General features: G+C 35.4%; 2 protein-coding genes across 3 annotated transcripts in view; both read left to right on the top strand.

Moving 5' to 3' along the window:
- The window catches only part of PIWIL2 (piwi like RNA-mediated gene silencing 2), a 74,029-nt gene extending 62,012 nt beyond the window's left edge, over positions 1-12,017 (top strand). Inside the window, 4 exon segments of the mRNA XM_031950873.1 lie at positions 5,535-5,640; positions 9,538-9,791; positions 10,450-10,557; positions 11,269-12,017. Coding sequence (XP_031806733.1) covers positions 5,535-5,640; positions 9,538-9,791; positions 10,450-10,557; positions 11,269-11,425 — 625 coding nt within the window. The 3' untranslated portion in view covers positions 11,426-12,017.
- Positions 11,440-22,877, top strand: part of SLC39A14 (solute carrier family 39 member 14) — a 77,601-nt gene continuing 66,163 nt past the window's right edge. Inside the window, exons 1-2 of one of the 2 annotated variants that reach the window (XM_031950874.1) lie at positions 11,441-11,522; positions 12,077-12,206. The gene's annotated coding sequence lies outside the window, so the exon portion shown is untranslated. Of the gene's footprint in view, positions 11,523-12,076; positions 12,207-22,877 lie in introns of both variants that reach the window. The other variant, XM_031950875.1, reaches the window with a different exon arrangement.

The following is a 22,877-nucleotide window of genomic DNA, read 5'->3' on the forward strand; positions in this document are numbered from 1 at the left end:
CTGCTCCCCTGCAACTGTAAGTGCTGGAACTTCTCACTGCCCTGGAACTGTGACCAAGAACACTGTTCCTCTATGACTGACCATAAACGGACCTCTCTGCCCAAGAATTGTTACCCAGAATCTATAAAGATGGGCTGTGGAGTTGTCAAACAGCACCTGATCCTATGTCAGTTGTCAGCTCAGGAGTCTTTTATGACAGGTCTCTTTCTGATCCCTTGTCCAGCCCTTTATCATCTCCCAAAGCAATTGCTGCTGTGTGATATATTCTGGACTGGTTCTTACCCTTTTATCACAGACCTCTCCTACTCATCTGCTAAGTTATCTTTTTTTATTATTATTATAACTACTTTTTATTGACAGAACCCATGCCAGGGTAATTTTTTACAACATTATTTCTTGCACTCACTTCTGTTCTGATTTTTCCCCTCTCTCCCTCCATCCCCTCCCCCTAGATGGCAAGCAGTCCTATATATGTTAAATATGTCGCAGTATATCCTAGATACAATATATGTGTGCAGAACCAAACAGTTCTCTTGTTGCACAGGGAGAATTGGATTCAGAAGGTAAAAATAACTCGGGAAGAAAAACAGAAATGCAAACAGTTTACATTTATTTCCCAGTGTTCTTTCTTTGGGTGTAGCTATTTCTGTCCATCATTGATCAATTGAAACTGAATTAGGTCTCTTTGTCAAAGAAATCCACTTCCATCAGATTACATCCTCATAACCATATCGTTGTTGACGTATATAATGATCTCTTGATTCTGCTCATTTCACTTAGCATCAGTTCATGTAAGTCTCTCCAAGCCTCTCTGTATTCATCCTGCTGGTTATTTCTTATAGAACAGTAATATTCCATAACATTCATATACCACAATTTACCCAACCGTTCTCTCAATTGATGGGCATCCATTCATTTTCCAGTTTCTAGCCACTACAAACAGGGCTGCCACAAACATTTTGGCACATGCAGGTCCCTTTCCCTTCTTTAGTATCTCCTTGGGGTATAAGCCCAGTAGTCTGCTAAGTTATCTTGGTCTAGAAAAATATCTACCCCGACCTTTTTTTTTTTTTTTTGCCTCTCCTACTCCAGAATTTGATTTAAGGAGTTATTTTAAAATTGTTAGGAGGGAATTTTTAGATGAGTTCAACTGAGCTGCTATCTCTTCTACTCTACCATATATCCTACTATGGATATAATCAATAAACAAGTCCTGTTCATTCTCTACAGCATCTCTTGTAACTGTTCCCTCATTATCATTCTCACTTTTACTAATCAATCAGCAAAGGAGGTAGAGTCAAGATGACAGAGAGTAGATTTATTTTTTCTTGAGCTCTCCTCAGCTTCCCTCAGAATCAACCCTAGATCAAGTTTCTGAATGGATTTTGGAATGACAGAACCCACAAACATTTGGAGTGTAGGCAGAAAATATCTTGGAATGACTTCAGGAAAGGTCTGTCTCAATTGGGCAAGAAGTACACAGCCTAATGCAGATGTAGCACAGGGAGGCTCAGGGTTGAGAGGCCCCACAGAGGAATCTATTGGAAGACTAAGCCAAAATACAGCATCATTGGCTACTCTTCCCTGGTTCAGAGGTCTAGAGGATCAGCAGACTATCTGTGAGACCTCCAACATAAGTACAGAAAGTAAATAGTGAGCCTGAACCCTAGCATAACAGGCAGGACTTGGCCAGACTAAGCACAGTGGGAAAGGCTGCAGTACTACTGGCCCTAGGACAGTGAGAAGCCCTGGTCGCCCTATAGAGGAAGCTCAGGACAATCTCCCCTGTGCTGTAAGAGCAGACCTCAACCTTTTAAAAAAGAACAAAAAAGCAAAAAGAGTTCTGACCATAGATAGCTACTATGGAGACAAAGAATGCCAGACCTCAAACCCTGAAGACACTAAAGGTAAAATGTCTCTGGATGAAGCCTTAAAGCAGAATATAAACTGGAACCCAACTGAAAAGGTTTTCTTGGAAGAATTCAAAAAGAATCTTAAAGTTAGAAAAATGGGGAAAGGAAATAAGACCTTTGCAGGAGAGTTGGGAAAGGAAATAACAAAAAATGACTAAAAAACAACTTAAAAATACATTTGGGGAAATAGAAAAAATATACTGAAGAAAATTACTTCTTAAAAAATAGATTTGGTGAAATGGAAAAAGAAAACAACCCCCAATCAATCATCAAGCCTTGTATTAACACAGTGGTTGGTATAGTAATTCTAATTAGAAACTTCATTACCTTTTTCTTGGACTATTGCAATAGATTTCCTACTCATTTCCCTCCTTATATCATCATACACATGCGCACATGTACAACGAAATTAAATTACCTGGTATTTTAGAGCCTTCACTAGTCAGAGCCAAGATAGCAGAATAGAAATAAGAAGTATAGCAAGCTGTTCCCAGCAAAAGTCTAGAAACAGATAAAGAAAATGTACCAGGCAAAATCCTATTGGGGAAATAGAAGAAAAAGTTACAGTGACTTATATTCCAAAGAGATTTTAAAGGAGGGAAAGAGACTCACATTTGCAAAAATGTTTGTGGCAGTCCTTTTTGTAGTGGCAAGAAACTGGAAAATGAATGGATGCCCGTCAATTGGAGAATGTCTGAATAAATTGTGGTATCTGAAAGTTATGGAATATTATTGTTCTGTAAGAAATGACCAGCAGGATGATTTCAGAAAGGCCTGGAGAGACTAACATGAACTTATGCTGAGTGAAATGAGCAGAACCAGGAGATCATTGTACACAGCAACAACAAGATGATAAGACGAACAATTCTGAAGGACATCTGCCTTTTCAATAATGAGATGTTTCAAACCAGTTCCAATTGTTCAGTGATGAAGGGAACCATCTACACCCAGAGAGATGATTATGGGAACTGAATGTGGATCACAACATACCATTTTCATTCCTTTTGTTGTTGCTTGCTTGCACTTTATTTTGCTTTTTATTTTTTATTTTTTTACTAATTTGATTTGATTTTTCTTGGGTAGCACAATAATTGTATAAATATGTATGCATATATTGGATTTAACACATGTTTCTACTATGTTAAACATATATTAGACTAATTGCCATCTAGAGGAGGGTGTGGGGGAAGGGAGGGAACATTAGAACACAAGGTTTTGCAAGGGCTAATGTTGAAGAATTGTCCATGTATATGTTTTGAAAAATAAAAAGCTTTAATTAAAAAAAAAGAAAAAGTCATCCCAGCTTTTGGGATAAGAACTTACTGTTTGATAAAAATTGCTGGGAAAATTGGAAACTAATATGGCAGAAACTAGGCATTGATCCATACTTAACGCCGTACACCAAGATAAGGTCAAAATGGGTTCATGACCTAGGCATAAAGAATGAAATTATTAATAAATTAGAGGAACATAGGATAGTTTACCTCTCAGACCTGTGGAAGGGGAAGGTCTTTATGACCAAAGCAGAACTAGAGATCATTACTGATCACAAAATAGAAAATTTCGATTATACCAAACTGAAAAGTTTTTGTACAAACAAAACTAATGCAGACAAGATTAGAAGGGAAGCAATAAACTGGGAAAATATTTTTACAGTCAAAGGTTCTGATAAAGGCCTCATTTCCAAAATATATAGAGAATTAACTCTAATTTATAAAAAATCAAGCCATTCTCCAATTGAAAAATGGTCAAAGGATATGAACAGACAATTCTCAGATGAAGAAATTGAAACTATTTCTAGTCATATGAAAAGATGCTCCAAGTCATTATTAATCAGAGAAATGCAAATTAAGACAACTCTAAGATACCACTACACACCTGTCAGATTGGCTAAGATGACAGGAAAAAATAATGATGATTGTTGGAGGGGATGCGGGAAAACTGGGACATTGATGCATTGTTGGTAGAGTTGTGAACGAATCCAACCATTTTGGAGAGTAGTTTGGAACTATGCTCAAAAAGTTATCAAACTGTGCATACCCTTTGATCCAGCAGTGTTACTACTGGGATTATATCCCAAAGAGATTATAAAGAAGGGAAAGGGACCTGTATGTGCACGAATGTTTGTGGCAGCCCTTTTTGTAGTGGCTAGAAACTGGAAACTGAATGGATGTCCATCAGTTGGAGAATGGCTGAATAAATTGTGGTATATGAAAATTATGGAATATTACTGTTCTGTAAGAAATGACCAACAGGATGATTTCAGAAAGGCCTGGAGAGACTTACACGAACTGATGCTGAGTGAAATGAGCAGGACCAGGAGATCATTATATACTTCAACAACAATACTAGATGATGACCAGTTCTGATGGATCAGGCCATCCTCAGCAACGAGATCAACCAAATCATTTCTAATGGAGCAGTAATGAACTGAACTAGCTATGCCCAGAAAAAGAACTCTGGGAGATGACTAAAAACCATTACATTGAATTCCCAATCCCTATATTTATGCACACCTGCATTTTTGATTTCCTTCACAAGCTAATTGTACAATAATTCAGAGTCTGATTCTTTTTGTACAGCAAAATAATGTTTTGGTCATGTATACTTATTGTGTATCTAAGTTATATTTTAATATATTTAACATCTACTGGTCATCCTGCCATTTAGGGGAGGGGGTGGGGGGGGTAAGAGGTGAAAAATTGGAACAAGAGGTTTGGCAATTGTTAATGCTGTAAAGTTACCCATGTATATATCCTGTAAATTAAAGGCTATTAAATAAAAAAAAAAAAAAAAAAAAAAAGAAAAAGTCACAGTGAATAATTCTTTCAGCTTGCATTTGCATATAAAGTTAGAGGAGTCTGTGAATATGGGACTGGAGTCTAACCAAGAGTATACCACACTAGATATTCTAGTTGTCAGGGCCTCAAAGAGGATGGAGGTGATCCCAAATCCTTATAGAGCACTGCAACCTTGCATAGGGTGCATAGGGAACAAGAGCCCAGCTGTCAGTTTATTACTTATTCTTTAGTTCTTGGATATAGATTCAAAGCAGACTAAGAGGTAACCATTGGAGTGCAGCAGGGTCTCAGCTCCAACCTTTATCTCTACCTGAACCCTGCCAAAGAATATTAAGGGCAGGAGTGTCCAGATAAAGGGAAGCTGTAGGAGGAGCTCTGAGTTGAGTTTTGAGGGAAACTTTTGATTGCTTCTGATAAGGACAGAGCATATTCTAGGCAAGAAAACACTAGTGAAATAGATGCAGAAGGATGAAATGAAATCTAGGTCATATTTGGGGAACAGCAGGCAAGCCAATTGGGACAGAAAAAGTAAGGAGGGGATTAGACTTATAAAGGGCTTTAATTACCAAAGAAGTGTATATTTGACCATAAAAGTTATAGAGAACTTTGTCATAGTAGGAGATTAATAAATGTTGGCTGAATTAAAATGAATCTCTCAAATTTGATGGTTTTATCTTTGAGAATAAGAACCAAGAATTTTTTTGTCTTTCCCATAGTGCCTGGTACATAGTAAATGTTGATTAATTAATTACAAAACCTAATCTTTAATATCTGAGATCCAAATTTCTTCTGTTGATTATTTTCTCTCTCTTTCCTTCAGCTCCCTCACCAAATGGTATTCCCGTGTGGTGTTCCAGATGCCTCATCAAGAGATTGTGGACAGCCTAAAGCTGTGCCTGGTGGGTTCCTTAAAGAAATATTATGAGGTGAGAAAAATCAATTTTGTTGTTCCAGGATCTCTTTATACTTGATTTCTTTAAATTAACAGGAAATATGATTTAATAGAAGGAAACCCAAATCATGTTTATTGAAGCAAGTTCAAAGTCCAACAGTTCTAAGTTCAACAGTTGAATAAGAAGGTTTGAACCTATGCTGGTGTCTATCAAATAAAGTTTCTATTTAGCCATGTTGCTTTCCATGTTTTCGACCTTATGTCCCTATACCAGTGCTATTATCAGAAACTTAATTTAAATAATTAGTGTGGCACAAGAATCTATCTGACTCTTATGACTAGGTTATTGCAGCTGAATCCTCTCATCTTTCCATATGACAAATATAAATTCACCCCCCCATCCCAATCCAGATATCCAAAGTATACTGAGCATGAGAATCAGCACGTAACTACTATTAAACTGATACTGGGTTGGAGAAGTAGCCGTAGAATGTTCTCAGCTTGTCATAGAGGTATCCAGAGTGATATACAGCTTGAGCTTTTTAAGGATGGATTAAGCCCTTGTGAAAAGTAAGCTGTCAGAATTGTTTAAGACTAAATCTGGTCTCTAGAATTGTTTCTATGAAGAAGTTTCTACTGCAACTCTTTACCAACAAGTTTAACATCATTTTAATAGCAGAACTTAATGATCTATAGTGAATTTTCTTCCTGTAAAGAGACCTATGAAGAGTCATATTACTGGGGGACTGCAGGTCCCTTGCTCTTTCTGTTATATTGTTTGACCTCTGTATAACTGCAGGTACAAGTCTTCCTCTTTGTTTCTTGGATTTGCTTCTTTTTTCTGTTCCTAGAGCCATAACCATATTCCCCTCCTTAACCTCTTCTTTAATTACTGCCTAGGACAGCAGCTGAGTCCAACCATGTACTAAATTCACCTACCATTTAAGTGAGCTTCCAACAATTTAGCAGTATTGGTTTTTCAGTATGGAACCAAGGAACCAAACTAGAACTTAGAGGAGAAAAATCCTGTTTGGCCGTTGTGTCATTCAGATATTTGAAATATATTTCTAAAGTTGTTGAACTAAAATAAACCTAGATTATAAAAACATTTTCTGAATTCAATGATTCATTCCATTTGTCGAATCCACATCCTTCCAACCTTTTGGCCGCCATTCTAAACTGTACGTAGTTAGGAAGGATCATTTTTCCTTAAATATATTTTGATGCCTCCACTAAAGTTTGACTCCATTACCTCAGAATACAATTTCTTTCAGGTCTGACAAACTGGAAAACCTTTGAGTATGAGCCTGGGATAGCCTATAGACCTGTTATCTGAGGGGGACCAGAGGAAAGAGGCATCCCCTGAAGTTTGGCCACAGAGTGATGAATTTTTTGTCCTATACCACTCATGAAGATCATCTACTAAGGCAAAGAGGGGTTATGATCTGTATTAGAGGGAGAACCCATGTTGATTCTTAAAATATTGAAGTATGTCTATTTTTATCGTAGGATTTACAATTAGAAGGGACTTTAAAAATCACTAAGCCCAACACCCTCGTGTTACAACTGAAGGAAACAGGCACAGAAAAGTTGTGACTTGCCAGTTATCACACAGGACATAAACAGCAAAATTAGGATTTGAACACAAGTTCCCTCATTACAAGTTTAGAGCTCTTCCCATTTGCTGTCCGGCTCTTCACATGTGGGAGTTGAATGGCTCCTACATAAAATTAAAGCTCCTAATGATTCATAGGTTTTAAGGTTCACAATCTTCTAGTCAGTCATACTTTTGTTATCCTAAATGCTGTATATCTGGTGAAGTAGAGGGATAAGTTATTAGTTTGGCTGCAGTAGTAAAGAAAGCAGGACTGTTCATCCTGGATTTTCCAGAGCATTCCTTACTTTTAAGAAAAAAAGGAACATTCTTTATCACACACACCATGTGCTCTGGTTTTCTGATTTATGGAGTGTGATTATCATAGGCATAGTAGGCAATGAAGATTTCTTCATTGGGGCTCTCAAAACCAATAACTTATCATTTTATAGTTGTGCCTTATACCTAAGTAGAGCAGCATTCAATAATATATAATTTGTACTTAAATTTATTTCCATCATAACTTCTTTTCACCTTAGATTATAAATTCTTGAAGGTTATGGACCAGGTTACTTAGGGACTATGCCCTCTGTTTCTTTTCTAACTAAAGTTTCTCCAAGGCAGAAATTGCACATCATGTCCAATAAAGGCTGCTAAATTACAAAAGGGACATCTTAATAGGAAGCAAGAGTAGATTACTCAATGGTCTATTTCTCACTTTCACCAAAGCATGTTATCACCTCTTTGTACTTGTTTCCTTAGCTATAGCAGAAGGAGAATAACAAAATCATAGGCTTAAATTTGAAAGGAATCTTGAAATTATCTAGGTTAAATCTCTTATTGTACATATATATAGGCTCTGAGACCCAGAAAAGTCCAATGATTTGCTCACAGTGACACAGGTATTATGTGGTAGAGTCAGGATCTGTACGTCTTTAAATATCAAAATCAATGCTGTTTCCATTGTACCCCTGCCTTAGGATGTATAAATGAATTATAATGATTATAAATGGAATATAATGAGTTTCTCAGAAAAAAAAGATATATAAGTATATGTGAAAGTATAAATGTAATCTAGGTTGTTACTTTGATAAAAGATTCATTACAAATTTCTTTTTATTTCAAGCATGTACGTATTTTTAATTTAGGTAAACTATGTCTAGTTCATAAGGCAGAATAAAGTTCAAAAACTGTCCAGTTCTGTTTGGACCAAATGTAGCTTCAAATTATATGGAAATAATGAACTTTGAATTCATTCGCACTGAACAGGAACCAAAAATATCTTTTCCAATAAATTATGAGCTAAACTATTTTTAAAAACTGCACATATACAACAAAAACCCAGTGATCCAGCTCATATGGGGAAAGAACTTTAAATATTTTATAAAACTGTTAAACTTAAAAAAAAAAAACCTTAAAACATTCCACAAACTGGATAGTTATTTCATTTTTTTCCAAGTTGTGCTCTAGAATATTGTGTGATTACAGTTAAAAAATTAAATGTTCGTAATATTTCAGGGTGACAATGTTTTATTTAGCTTTCTTCATCATCTTTTGAGTCTCCGTTTTTGGGTATATAATATAATCTGAGGGGGAATTGAGTTAGTTAGGAAAGACAACTTATCATAAACTGTTCTTTACTAGGTGAAGTTTACTTGGTATAGGTGTGCCAAAGAAGATTTTTGATTTGTTCTATATATTTGGGAATTTACTAGCTTATTGATCCTGGGCAAATCCTTAACCTCTATTTGCCTCAGTTTCCTCATCTGTAAAATGAGGGTAATATCGGTCTCTTCCTCCCAGGATTGTTGTGAAGAACAAAGTGCTTTACAAGTAAAGCACTTACCAACAGTGCTTGGCACGTAGCAGACACTATGTAACTGTTTGTTAATTTTATTGTTGTTGTTGTTGTTGATGATGATGATGATGGTGATGATGATGAAGGTGTAATATAAACACTGAGTTGAAAGGCAGATGAGTTGGGACCATCATTTCCTCACCAGCCTATCAACTTTTCTTAACACAGTTGAATAAGAAACCTCCCAGCTTTAAATCTGTGATCCTGTGATCTGTCTGACTCAATTTTGTTATCTTTGTGCACTGTTTAATTGCTCCTTTTGATATTCCTGACCTCTCATGATCCTGTGGAAGTCTAGAAATGAACAAGAACTTTTTCAACAAAACTGACCATGTTTGTGACCTGTCTGTCAAATCTATCTGAATTCATATGGCCAAGAAATGCAAATTTGAATCTTTCTTACCAATGAGAACTGTGTTTGGTGAGTTCCCTTATTTCCGAGATAATAAGAAACTTGTATTATTTGGGTTTCACTTCAGGTAAACCACTGCCTGCCAGAGAAAATTGTGGTATACAGAGATGGAGTATCAGATGGTCAGCTGAAGACAGTTACCAGCTACGAGATCCCCCAATTGCAGAAGTGCTTTGAAGCTTTTGAAAATTATCAACCTAAGATGGTGGTGTTTGTAGTCCAGAAAAAAATTAGTACTAATTTATATTCAGCTGCTACAGAGAATTTTGTGACTCCCTCCCCAGGTACTGTAGTGGACCACACCATCACAAGCAGAGAGTGGTGAGTAGCCTTATTATCAGCACACCTTTGTATGGCAGATCAGATTTTGGAGGATTCTTTTTTTTCCTAGATTTAAGATGGAAGGATTGTTCTTAGAGGCTGTGTATATATAAAACACTTTTCTTCTTCTTCCTCCCTTCTATCGTATTTGGAGGGATAAACTAGTATAGATAAAGAGATTTCCCTAACTTAACAAAATAGCAAGCACAGATCTTCCTCTATGGTAGAGATGGAGATGATGCAAATGCCTACCAATCTACTGGAAACAACACTGGACTAGAGTACTCTTTTTTTCTTGTCTGTAAAAATGGATGTGCTCTCCCAAATGCATTTCATATTTACCACTCTTAGTACCTATTTTACCCTTCTTTTTGTCTGTAATTTTTTTTTTCTAAATGAATGTCCCTTTTGGCAAAAAAAAAAAAAATCTCTGGAATTCCTTCCAACTCCAAAGATGATTTCATAATATCACCTAAAAAAATATAACTAACCAAAATTGGGACTCCCTGAAAGAAAGTTTAGTGAGCGCTTCATTTTTAGAGGTCTTCTTGGGAAATGTTATATTCCTTCATAGGTATTGAGTCACTCTTCCAACTCCTGAGATTTTGTAATTCTATAATACAATCCATGTCACAAGTTTGATATTTTTTCTTGCCAGGGTGGATTTCTACCTACTTGCTCATCACGTGCGGCAGGGTTGTGGCATTCCTACACATTATGTGTGTGTTCTCAACACTGCAAACCTGAGTCCTGACCATATGCAGAGGTGAGCCCTTTCTTGCTATAGAGCAATAGTTCTCAAAATGTGGGCTTTGAGGATTAAATCCCCTTTACTTGAGGTCAAAACTATTATAATAATACTAAGGCATTTTAATTTCCAGTACTCTTATATATTGACAAAGGTAACCCATATAACAAGCTGATGGGGTTCTCAATTTTTAAAAGTGTAGAAGGGTCCTGGAACTCCAAAGTTTGAAAATTGTAGCTTTATAGATAAGTCTGAATCCAGCTGATTAAGATAGATCCAACCATAGAAACTGTTGCCAATTGAGTTCCTTGAAATCTTTGACTACCAACAAGGTAAACATGTAGTTTAAATTTGGACAATACAGAAATACTTAATTTTCTCGGCATAATTATAGTCTTTTCTTTTTTAATAATTAAATTTTGCTGAACAGAAGAGTCTACTTGTTTTTGATAGAAAATTTCCTTTATTTTAAGGTAAACAGGAGAGCCAGGCTACAAGTAAATTAATTTGTCTAAGGCATTTGATTAAATTATACCAGAAACATCTTCCCTGTAGGGATATAATTGGGAATACTTCTAAGAACTTTGCAAGACATCTTAGGTTCTTGGTTAGCTAAGAATAACTTAAGGAATGTAATGGTATGTGATAATTGATGTGCCCAAGTGGACAAATAGAAGTTTTTAAGCACAAAGGAGTTTTAAAGTACATTGTTCTGTTTTTGGCCGCCAGGTTAACTTTCAAGCTTTGCCACATGTACTGGAATTGGCCTGGCACCATCAGAGTCCCAGCTCCCTGCAAGTATGCCCACAAGCTAGCTTTCCTGTCTGGACAAGTCTTACATCATGAACCAGCCATCCAGTTGTGTGAGAAGCTCTTTTTCCTATAACCCAAAGAGTCAGCAAGCAAATTAAGGAAAGATAAAAATTAGTTTTCTGGATTTGTAACCTCAGCTATGACTTCTCCAGGATCAGCAGAGACAAAAGGTGGTGTTTTTGAGTTGCTGTTTTCCCCCTCCTCAATCCAATAATATTTACTTATTTTATTTTTTCATCCTGCTACCACCAAGAAAACTAGTTATTTCACCCCTATGTGACTTGGAAATTACTATTCCCCATATGGGAAGGAGTTAGAACAATGCCACTTTTGGAGGTCTGGGAAAAGTTTAAAAAAAAGACAAAAAACTTTTAAGAGCCCCCAAGCCAGATAGAACTATAAGAATCTGTAGCTGCTCTGTTCTCTAAACCCCATAATCCTCTCTGGTGCCATAGGTGAGAAAATAAGTGGTCATTGCAAATTCCTTAAGGAGATATTTGGACAATTGGGAAAGGGTAAAGAGCTGTTTCTTTAAAATAGGCATTGCCCCTGCTGGCCTGGTGCTTAGCCTTTCCATGGAATTGGGCTCGATTCAGCAAGCATTTCTCATGACACTTCTGACATAAAAGCCTGTTTTATTTTTTTTTAATAAATTTTTATTGATATCTTTTGTTTTTACATCACCTAAATTTCCCACTGTTGATTTTCTCCCTTTCTCTCATAGAGAGCCAGCCCTGTAACAAATGATAAAAAAGAGGGAGAACAAAGAAGTTTGGTAAAAGCTAACCAGATGACCTTGAAAAAAATCTGATCTTTATCTCTAGTCCTCTACTTCCTAAAAAGAATTGAGGAAGGTGTGTTGAGTCTTTTTTTCATCCTTCACTTTAGATCTCTGGAACTCCAAAGATTTCAAGTATACCATTTCTGTTTATACCATTTCTGCTTTCTAGTTCCACTGGTTGGGCTTAGCATTAGAACTGCTAACCTAGGGATTTAAAAACCTTCTATTTTGAATTTTGCCTTCCAACCCCAAATGCTTCAGCTTTGTTTTAGTTATTAATATGTTAAATCTATTTCTTTCAAAAGTTCTTGAGCCTAGAAGGGAAACATTTGGCATATGGGATTCTTTTTTAGGGATTTCCCCAAGTATAATACAACTTTTCTACCAGTCTGGTTAAGTCTGTTATTTATATATGGAAAAAAACTGAAATATTTAATTGCCTTGAACAATGATCTTTTGTTGGCCATTCAGTTTTATAGAAAGCTCTCTGAAGCTGGGGCAAATTTTTTAGCAATTCTGCTTTTAAAAGTGCAATGCACACAGTCCAGATACCAGAATTTCCATACATAAAGAAGGCTGTTGTTTCTTCTCTCTTTAGAATTAAGAGAATGCTAGTATGTTTGCTTCAACTCCCCTTTGTTTTGGAAGAGCCAATTTGGTCTCTCACTTAACCTTTCAATCTCTCACCTTTGTCATATTTTTTTTTTTAGTACCTTCCCCTTTTCATCTTGCTCTTTCCTCAAGGAAGGCAGGAGACGTGTATTTTATTTGTGAATTGTGAGAAAAAGAAAAAGCCAAAAACTCTTTTAGAAAAACAAAATTAGAAAGTTGTTTTCATTTACAGTAGAGTTCATAGAGGTTGGTTCATGAGAGCCATGTCATTTCTTGGGTGCATTTCTGTTTTTATTTAGATGTTGGGTATAGGAGAAGAAAAAAAGCTAAGAATTTGGAATTTTCAGAACATTGAACTTAAACATGTTGAATCATTGGTCTATAACTTGACAGATAGCTTTTTCATCTGATTCTCTCTGCAAGCATTTTGAATTTATCCTTTGAAATTGTATTCTTAAAGATCTTGTCTATCTGATACAATCAAAAAAGTTAAAAACAATACTTAAGTGTAATGAAAATTTGCCTTCACTTTTTGTTTCAAGTTTCCTAGCCTCATTTTTTCAGTCTTAATGTTGAGCAGTTTGAAGTAGAAGGCAAAAAATATATAATTTATTATTTAAGATTGATGAAATACTTGAATACTTTCCTAGTAGGTTATAGATTCATTAGCATTATTACAAAATGTCAAGCAGTTTTTGATTTATGAGCCTCTGTTAGTATATTGTAATGGTTAGAAACCCTTGGAGGTTTTTTATTTTGTTTTTTACTTCACCTTCTGATGCTTCACCTTCTGGTGTTGGCACTGTTTTATCACAATATCAGATCAAACTGTGAGATGCTTGTTTACTTATCAAGAACAATGTCACTTGCAAAACAAAATTACAAATAAGTTGACAAATAACTCCCTCTTATGGTAGGTGGTTTATGCTGATCACTAGCCTCATCTTCAAGATTATTTCCTAGTAAATATATAAAGTTTTTTTTCTACTTTTGGTTACATATCTACATAACAGCTCTAGCATCTTTCTCTGTCTTTGATCGCATCATTACTTATAAGCCTGCAAAAGCAATATAAAATGTAGGTGCCATGAGCTCCCTGCCATTATGGATCATCTCCAGGTGATATTGTCCTTCCATTGGACATTTTGATGTCTTTAAGATTTCCTTCTCCACCTTTTCAGCCTGATGATGACTTATCAAATTGTAAGAATTCCTTCTTGTTATAATCTTAGTCTGGGTGTAGGGACTGTGGTTAACAGAGAAACTGTCCCACATGGTCAAACTGTTCATAAACCAGTACTCCCGCTCAATTCACCAAGTTTAATTGAATATGACAAGGCTTTATCTCTACACTAATGAGCAAAAGACAAAATTCCAAGGAGAAGTCACTTCAGAATTTTCTCCTGGTAGTTTTTGAATAAAGGATCAGCCAGTTTAATTTTCCAGGATGTTTTATGAGAAGCTTCATTTGAATAAGAGATCAAATTTTGTAGTTTGATTGCAAAAATTGGAGTAGTTTTTTGCATATAACTCTGAAAAGACAGTATTCAACAGTTAAAATATAATTATGTTGATGAAATTATGTGAGCATAATCCATGTGAAGTTGCTCCAGCTAACATCATTTTCTAAAAGCATAATTAAAATGATATAGCTGAATCCCCTTTCTAAAGTTATGAAAAGCTAAAATAATCTGATTCAGCTAATCATTTATTTATTTATGATTTGATTCAACATGTATTTATTACTTCATGTAGGGGTACATGTTAAGTCTGCTAGTCCACCCTGAGTTATGATATATATAATTAACATATAAGAGATGCATAAAAAAAGATGTATAGTGCCAAGTGAGATCTAGAGAAAAGGCAATAATCAGGGAAAGACATTATGATGTAGCAGAAGGAATATTGCACCTGGAGGTGGGAAATAGCCTGGTTGTAAACCTTCTGATTCCATCTTAGTGACCTCACTTAACCTCTAAAAGACACGCAGTCCTTAGCTAACAAGAGTGTGATGATCAAATGTAGTTATGTAGGTAAAACTCTTTGCAAGGTTAAATGTCAGCTGATGACAACATTCCTGGGGGAGATAGCATTTCATGTGGTCTTTAAAAAACAGTTGAGAATACAACAGTTGGGGTTCAGTAGGGTATCACATTGACTATAACATAGTTTATGTGGAAGGCAGTATGAGAAAAGATTAGAAAAATAGGATGGGTGACATTAAAGCAATTATTAGAAGTTATTTTGCCTAATTATATGCCAATAAACTTAACAAATTAAGTGAAATGGAAGAATATTTACAAAAATATGCCCTGCCCAGATTAATAAAAGAGGAAATAGAATATCTGAAAGTAAGCCTATTTTAGAAAAAAGAAATTAAACAGACCATAAATGAGCTTCATGAGAAAAAAAGTCTCAGTATCAGATAGATTTACAAGTAAATTCTATTGGAGATTTAAAAAACCAACAAATTCCAATATTAAATAAACTATTTGGAATAATAGGCAAAGAAGAACCCTGTGAAACTCCTTTTATGTAACAAGAATGGTACTGATATCTAAATCAGGAAGAGCAAATTCAGAGAGAGAAAACTAGACTAATTTCACTAACAAATATGGATGCAAAAATCTTAAATAAAATATAGCTAGGAAATTCAACAATATGTCACAAAAGATTACGTTATTGTGACCAAGTAGGATTTATACCAGGAATTCAGGGCTGATTCAATATAAGGAAAATTATTAACATAATTGATCTTATCAGTTAACAAAAGTAACCAAATTTATCTGATTAACAAAAGTAACCAAATTTATCTGATTTTTTCAGTAGATTAAAGAAAAGGCTTTTGACTGAATAGAAGAATACTCATATTAAAAATACTTGAAACACGATTTTTTCCATACAGTTACAAGATCCATCTACCTAAAGCCATCAGCAAGCATTATCTGTTACAAGGATAAGCTAGACCACATCCCAGAGCAATCAGAAATGAAACAAAGATGCACATTTTAACCAGTTTTAGTCAGTATTGTACTAGAAACACTAGCAATAGCAATAGAGAAGAAAAAGAAACTGAAGAAATCAGAATAGGCAGTGAAGTAATAAAATTAATCTCTTTTTGCAGACAATATAATGGTATACTTGGAAAATCTTAGCCCAACTAAAAAGAATTAAACCAATAAAACATTTTTATGTAAATAAGGTTAGATTTAAATAATAAGAGAAATATTCATTGCTAATGAGTGAGCAAAGCCAGTATGAAAATTCCCTCTGATCTACTTATTTGATAGCATTTCAATTAAATTACCAAAAATCATTTTATTGAGTTATAAAAAAGTAATAAAACTCATTTGGAAGAACAAAAGAATTTAATGGAAAAAATGCAAAGCAATGTTTTATTTATTGCAAAGCTACAATTATCAAAACTATCTAGTGCTGGCTAAGAAATAGAAAGAATCACTGGAATAGTGCAGATAAACAATACACAATAATAAACTATTATAGTAACATTGTATTTGATGAAAAGATTTAAGCTTTGGGAATAAGAATTTACTATTTGGTAAAAAATGATAGAAAAAGTAGGAAGCAATCTGGCAGAAACTGGGTATAGAACAATATCTTATACCATTTACCAAGATAAGGTCAAAATAGATATATGACTTGGACATAAAGGGAGGTATCATAAAGTAAATTAGAAGTACATGGAACATATTACTTATCAGATTTATAGATAGGAGAAGAATTTATGAATAAACAAAAGATAGAGAACATTACAAGAAATAAAATGGATAATTTTGATTACATTAAATTAAAATGGTTTTGTAGCCAAGATGTAGCCAAGATTAGAAGGAAAACAAAGTTTTTTATAGACAGTTTCTCAAATATATAGAAAATTTTGCCAACTTTGTCAAGTACATAGAGTAATAAGAATTTGAATCATTCCCCAATTGATAGACAAAGGATATGAACAGCTAGTTTTGAGATTAAGAAACCAAAGCTATATAGTCATGAACAAATGCTCTAAATAATTGATTAGAAAAATTCAAATTAAAGCAACTTTGAGATATCTTACACCTATCAGATTGGCCAAATTGATAGGAGAAAATGGCAAATGCTAAAAGGTATGTGGAAAAATTGGGATATTTAATATATTGTTGTGAACTGATCCAACCATTTTGGAGAACAATTTTGAATTATGCCCCCAAAGTTATAAAACTGTGTGTATGTGTGTCTCTCTCTCACACACACACACACACACACACACACACACACCCTTTTGACTCAGCAATGGCACTATAAGGTCTGTTTCCCAAGATGATCGGGGTGGGGGTGGGGAGAATCTGTATCTTCTAAAATATTTATAGCAGTTCTTTTTGTTATGGCATAGAACAGGAAATTGAGGGTATGACCATCAATTGGGGAATGCCAGAATGATTGTAATGGAATATTACTGTGTAAGAAATGATGAGCAGGTTGGTTTTAGAAAAACATAGAAAGACCTGCGTGAAATAATGAAGAGTGAAACGTGCAGACCCAAGAGAACATTTTATAGCAGCAGTTCTATTCAAGGAGTAACTGCAAATGACCAAACTATTCTGAATTATTTGACTGTTCAGATCAACTACAAAAGGACTCATGAAAGAAGATGCTATCCATCTCCAGAGAAAGACTACTATATGGAAATACGTGATGTATGGTTTCACATATGTATATGTGTCAGATGTTTGACCTTCTCTTATGTTGGGTTGGGAGGGAAAGAGAGAAACAGCTTGGAACCAAAATGTAACAAAAATATATATATTAAAAAAGAAAATTAGGGTGGATCTAAATTGTGGAAAGCCTTACATCTCAGGCAAAGAAGTTAACTTTATTTAACAAGCAATGGGAGCACATCAAAGGGTTTTGAGAAGAGCAGGACATGACCACCAATGTTCCTGTGCAGCTTCCCCTTGAAACTTTCACTTGTGGTTCAGCATTTTAGGTACAATTTTGCCTGTTGAGGTCATTTCACCTATATGTATCTAAAATGCAGTTTAAGAAGTTAATAATTACAAGCACTTCAAAAAAATGGTTCATAAATGTTAAGCACCATGTAAATGTGAGTAATTATTGTTTCTCACAGGCCGGTAATCACACTCCTATCTGTAAAAGTACAAGTAAAGGCACAGAGCACCCAATCTAGCTATGCTTGTTCTCCAACAAAGATCTTTTTGCAGTCATATACTGAAGAATGTTAGCCTTGACTGAGAACATGAGCTACATCATGCTTTCTCTTAAGAGAACAGATAAATCAGGAGAAAGATGGCCCTAGAAGCACTCACATTTTGGCCATTTCCTGTGAAAGGCTTGTTTAGAATGTTTTTCATGGTCAAAAGCTAGTAAGTGAATATAGCTTGACCTAATATTGTAATAAAGAGAATAAAGCATAATCATCCAAACATCCTAATGACTATGTCATTCCTAGTAAGTCCCAGTGTTCTGTCCACACATTTTTTAAAATGTTTCATTGATACTTTCTTTTATATCAGTGTTGCATCCCCACCCCATCTCCATTGTTACAAATGAGGACCTTTGTGAAAAATAAATCACCACGATGACTATGTCTGGAAATGTATGCCCCATTCTGTTCTTAAACTTTACTATATGTTTCATAGTTCTTGGAAATCACTGGCCACTGCAATGATCAGAATACTTTTTATTTTTCAGTTTTGTTTCCCTTTACCTCATTAAGAGCTGACATTGTGGAAATTGTCCTGGTTCTGCTTTCTTTTTGATCAGCTCACAGAACAGTTGCTAAGTTTTTCTGATTTTTTTTTCCCATATACCTCTTCTGAACATCACAGCAATATCTTATTACATTGAAAAGCCAGAATTTTTATCATTTCCCAATCAAAGGGCAACCATTTTACTTCCAATTCTGTGCTATTACAAAAGTGTGTGTATGTGTATGTGTGTGCATATAAACATAACAGTATATTTATATAGAGATTTTTAAAATATAGTTTGATTGATAAATATCTCTATGTATTTTTATATGTGCTACTACTGTTCCCTCTGCCTTTGACCTCCCTAGGGTATCTGCCTAGTTATGTATCCATTATTAATGTATTATTAATAATATTCAAAATGAGGGAGTTAATAGGCCCATTTTGATGTCCATATGAGTGGAGAGAGAAGGGAAGGAATATAAGAGATGATCTTGAGGCATAATCAGTAAGATTCTACAATTGATTGGTTATATGAAGAGAGTGGTAGAGGGAATGACTCTAAACTTATAAATTTGTTGATCATATGGTGGAATCTGTGGAAGTTTTGATTGAAGGTGGGGTTTGGGAGGATAAACAATAAGTTCTGTTTTGTACATTAAATTTGAAGTGATTGAGGCTTCAATTTTGAAATGTTCAGTAAGCAGTTAGTAATGTGAAATTGGATTTCAAGAGAGTGTGTGAATGTGTGTGTGTGTGTGTACATTATATCTGAACAGCTAAGTGGCACAGTGAGTGGGTAAGAGCTTTGGGCCTAAAGTCAGGAAGATTTGATTTCAGTTAAGAGGCAGCTGAATGGTAACAGTGAGTAGATAGAATGCCAGGCTTGTTAGAAAAACCTGAGTTTAAATCTGGCTTCAGACACTTACTAGCTATGTGACACTGAGCAGGTCCCTTAACTCTGTTTACCTCAGTTTCCTCATCTGTAAAATAGGATATAAAATAGGTCTCATGGTGGTTGTGATTCTCAAATGGGAGAATAATAATAAAATGCTTAGCCCAGTACCTGGCATAGAGTAGGCACTATATAAATGTTTACTTTTTATTTCCGTGATTTTTCAGAGTTCATTGATAGTGGCTCAGTAAGCACATATACTTATGACTTGAATTTATTAAAGACATCTAGATATTTTCTTACCGTCTTGTTTATTTTGTTTCAGCTTTCTGTCTACTGTTTTTCTTTCCTTCAGTCCAAAAATAATTCTCCTTTGTAAAATAAATAGAAACAAAGAGAACTGAATATTCCTGCTTTCATTCTATTAATCATTATACTATTTGATTTAAGTAAAATTCAGTTCTTTTTCTGGTCTTATTCATGCTCTCAATAAAAATTTAAAAACATCTGTTGTCTACTATGGGCATCTTCCTGTGTTCTGGGATAGAGTTGAAAAATTGGTTCAGTCCTACCCACTGGGCTCTCTGTTATGGCCTACTGAGAGAAAAAGCATGTGCTTAAAAGAAGTAAAATATATTGAGGCAGAGAAGAGACCAAGGAAATTTGGGAGGCAAATTTAACCCTCTCAACTCTGGGCATCAATAGACTTCATAGAGACTATATGTGCACTGTGCACTGAAGAAATGAAAGGATTTTAACAAGTGGAGGGAGAAAGGAAAGGGTACATTCTAGGCTCATCCACGAGCAGGGGTGGGAGATAGAAACTATTGGAGAACCATTAGGAGCCCAAATTGGTGAGGCTTTTAACTTAAGTGGATCATAGTCATGGGAAATAAGTACAAAAGGAAGGCATAAAGGAAGTCCATAAATGCTGGACTAGGAAGGCATTGTCTTAACTACTATTGATGGTAGTGAACCAATAGAGGTTTTTGATCAAGGAGGATAGCCTAGGCTTGTGTGCCTTAGAATGGGCTGGAGAGGAGAGAGTGGCATCTGAATCAATCAATTCCTAAGGGAGGATGAAGGCCTGAAGAATGTGAAGTTGTGAGCCTGGCCAACTGAGAAGGGAGAAGAAAGAAGTGAGAAACCTGAGACTGCTCCAAAAGCCTTTTGTCTGTGGTACTCAATGCCCAGGCCAACTCAATCAGGGTTCTCGCACTCTCCATGCCGTTCTTGGGGAGTCAACACCACTCTTGGGTTCATTGGCCGGTGGTCAGGCTAACTCTGTGACCCTGTGGACCACAGGACTGTGGGGCTATCTGTGGGGCCTTCCTGGCTCACCTTTTCCTTTTCCTTAAGGTAAACAGAAGGATCATACAGGAAGTGTCTGAGGTCACATTTGAACTAGGGTCTTCCAGTCTTCCAGACTGAATTTTCTAGGTGCCTCATCTTGTATTACTCATTGGCATCATGTAGGCACCTTAATCTCTTCAGAGGGTTTACCATTACTTTATATGTATGGTTGTGGGCATGAGTGTGGGTGTGATTTCTCTGCTGATCATTTTTAAATTCTTATTTTAAAAGCAGTAACCTGGAGTGAATAAAGAAAGAGCTGATCTTGAAGCCAGGATGATCTGTGTTCAAGTTCTATTTCAGGCACAAAGTGACAGGTTCTCGTTGTTTTAGGCAATTCTCAAAGACAAATATTAAGTTGCAGGATAGTATTAGTAGAGGAAGTTTTCCGGAACCAACGAAATCTCAGGTTCAATCAATATTACATCTGTTTTTTAATGTTTTACATTACATCATGCAGGACAGCGAGGTGTCACAGTAGATACAACACCAGGGGCTGGAGTAAGGAATACTTGAGTTCAAATATGACTTCAGATACTCACTGCATGACCCTGAGCAAGTCACTCCACCCAGTTTGCCAGTTTCCTCATCTGTAAAATGAGTTGGAGAAGGAAATGGCAAAGCACTGGTCTATTTTTGCCAAGAAAACTCCAAACTCTCCCTCATAACAAAGAAAAATGGGCAGAATCAATAGATGTAGAACTGTGACAAGAGTGTTTGTGTACTCTATCTGTAATTCTTCCCTCCCCTCTGCCCCTGATCTCTCCAAAGAAAAAAAGAAGGCAAAGAATTGTATTATCTCTTTTATAAAGAGGTAATAAGATTTGTCGTTGAAATTATACATTTGGGAATTCTTTTGGGAGTATTCTTGTTTACATTCTTATAATCACTGGATACATTGTTTTCAAGGATGTGCTTGCTTTCTTTTTATCAGAGCAAACCTCTTCTATAGAATTAGCTATCCTTTTTTCTAAACTCTTCAAAACTTTGCGATTTATAGAATGCATGTCAATGTCACATGATGCCTTACTATCTCTTATCCATCATTTCTCATCATTTTGGCTTTCCATAACCATATCCTCCTCATTGGTCAACATTAGATCCAGAATAACAGTTCCCCTTATTCCTTCTTCCACCTTTGTAAGAATGAGAATTTCTTCAGAGAGCTTCATCAGAAGTCTACATAGTTGGAGTCAAATCTCATTCTACCCCACATTGATTTGGTGCCATTGTTCCTGATCTATTTTCAGAACACTTGCTTGGGTTGAATTAGCTATGGTATACTACCACAAATCTGTTTCTTTTTTTAATTAATAAATTTATAATTTCTAAATTATATATAAATGTTTAATAGACATTTGTATTTCTTTTTTGGTTTTACATCACTTACTTTCCAGCAAGTCATTTTTTTAGTTCTATCCACTTTTTCATGGCCCATTTGGGATTTTCTTAGCCAAGAAACTGAAGTGATTTGCCATTTCCTTCTCCAGTTCATTTTACAGATGAGGAAACTGAGGCAAATGGGATAAAGTGAGTTGCCCAGGGTCATAAAGCAAGTCTTCCTATCCACTGCACCACCTAGATACTTTTCAGAGTCCCTCTCTTCTCACAAATCTTCTCTTTTAATAAGTATAATCAAGCAAAATCAATCCATTGGCTATCTAAGAATTGCATGTGTCATTCCTCACTTATTATCTGTCATCTCTCTGAGAAGCAAGAAGTTTCACCATCAAGTGCTATAAAAATAGGATTATTCGCCCCACTGATTAAAATTCATATTATTGATAATTGATTTAAGTACTATTTTCTTTTATATTACTGTAGTCATATTGTTAATTATAACTCCTGATGCCATTGTCTTCTCTCTACATCAGTTCATGGGTCTTCTCAAGATACTCTGAATTGATCATATTTATAATTTCTTAATAGCATAATAATATTTTGTTGAGTTCATATACCACAATTTGTTTTCCAGTATATGGGAACTCACCTTTCTTCCATTTTTTTGCAACTACAAAAATGATGCTTACAAATATTTGTATGTGTCTCTCTACTTTCTTGTAGTATGTCTAGGAGGGTTGCCACTGAATCAAAGGGCATGTATAATTTATAGGTTTTCTTGGACTTATTTCCAAATTGCCATCCAGAATGAGTGAATCAGTTTACTGCTCCACCAATT

Source organism: Sarcophilus harrisii, chromosome 2 (assembly GCF_902635505.1).
Source record: "Sarcophilus harrisii chromosome 2, mSarHar1.11, whole genome shotgun sequence".
NCBI classification, from domain to species: domain Eukaryota; kingdom Metazoa; phylum Chordata; class Mammalia; order Dasyuromorphia; family Dasyuridae; genus Sarcophilus; species Sarcophilus harrisii.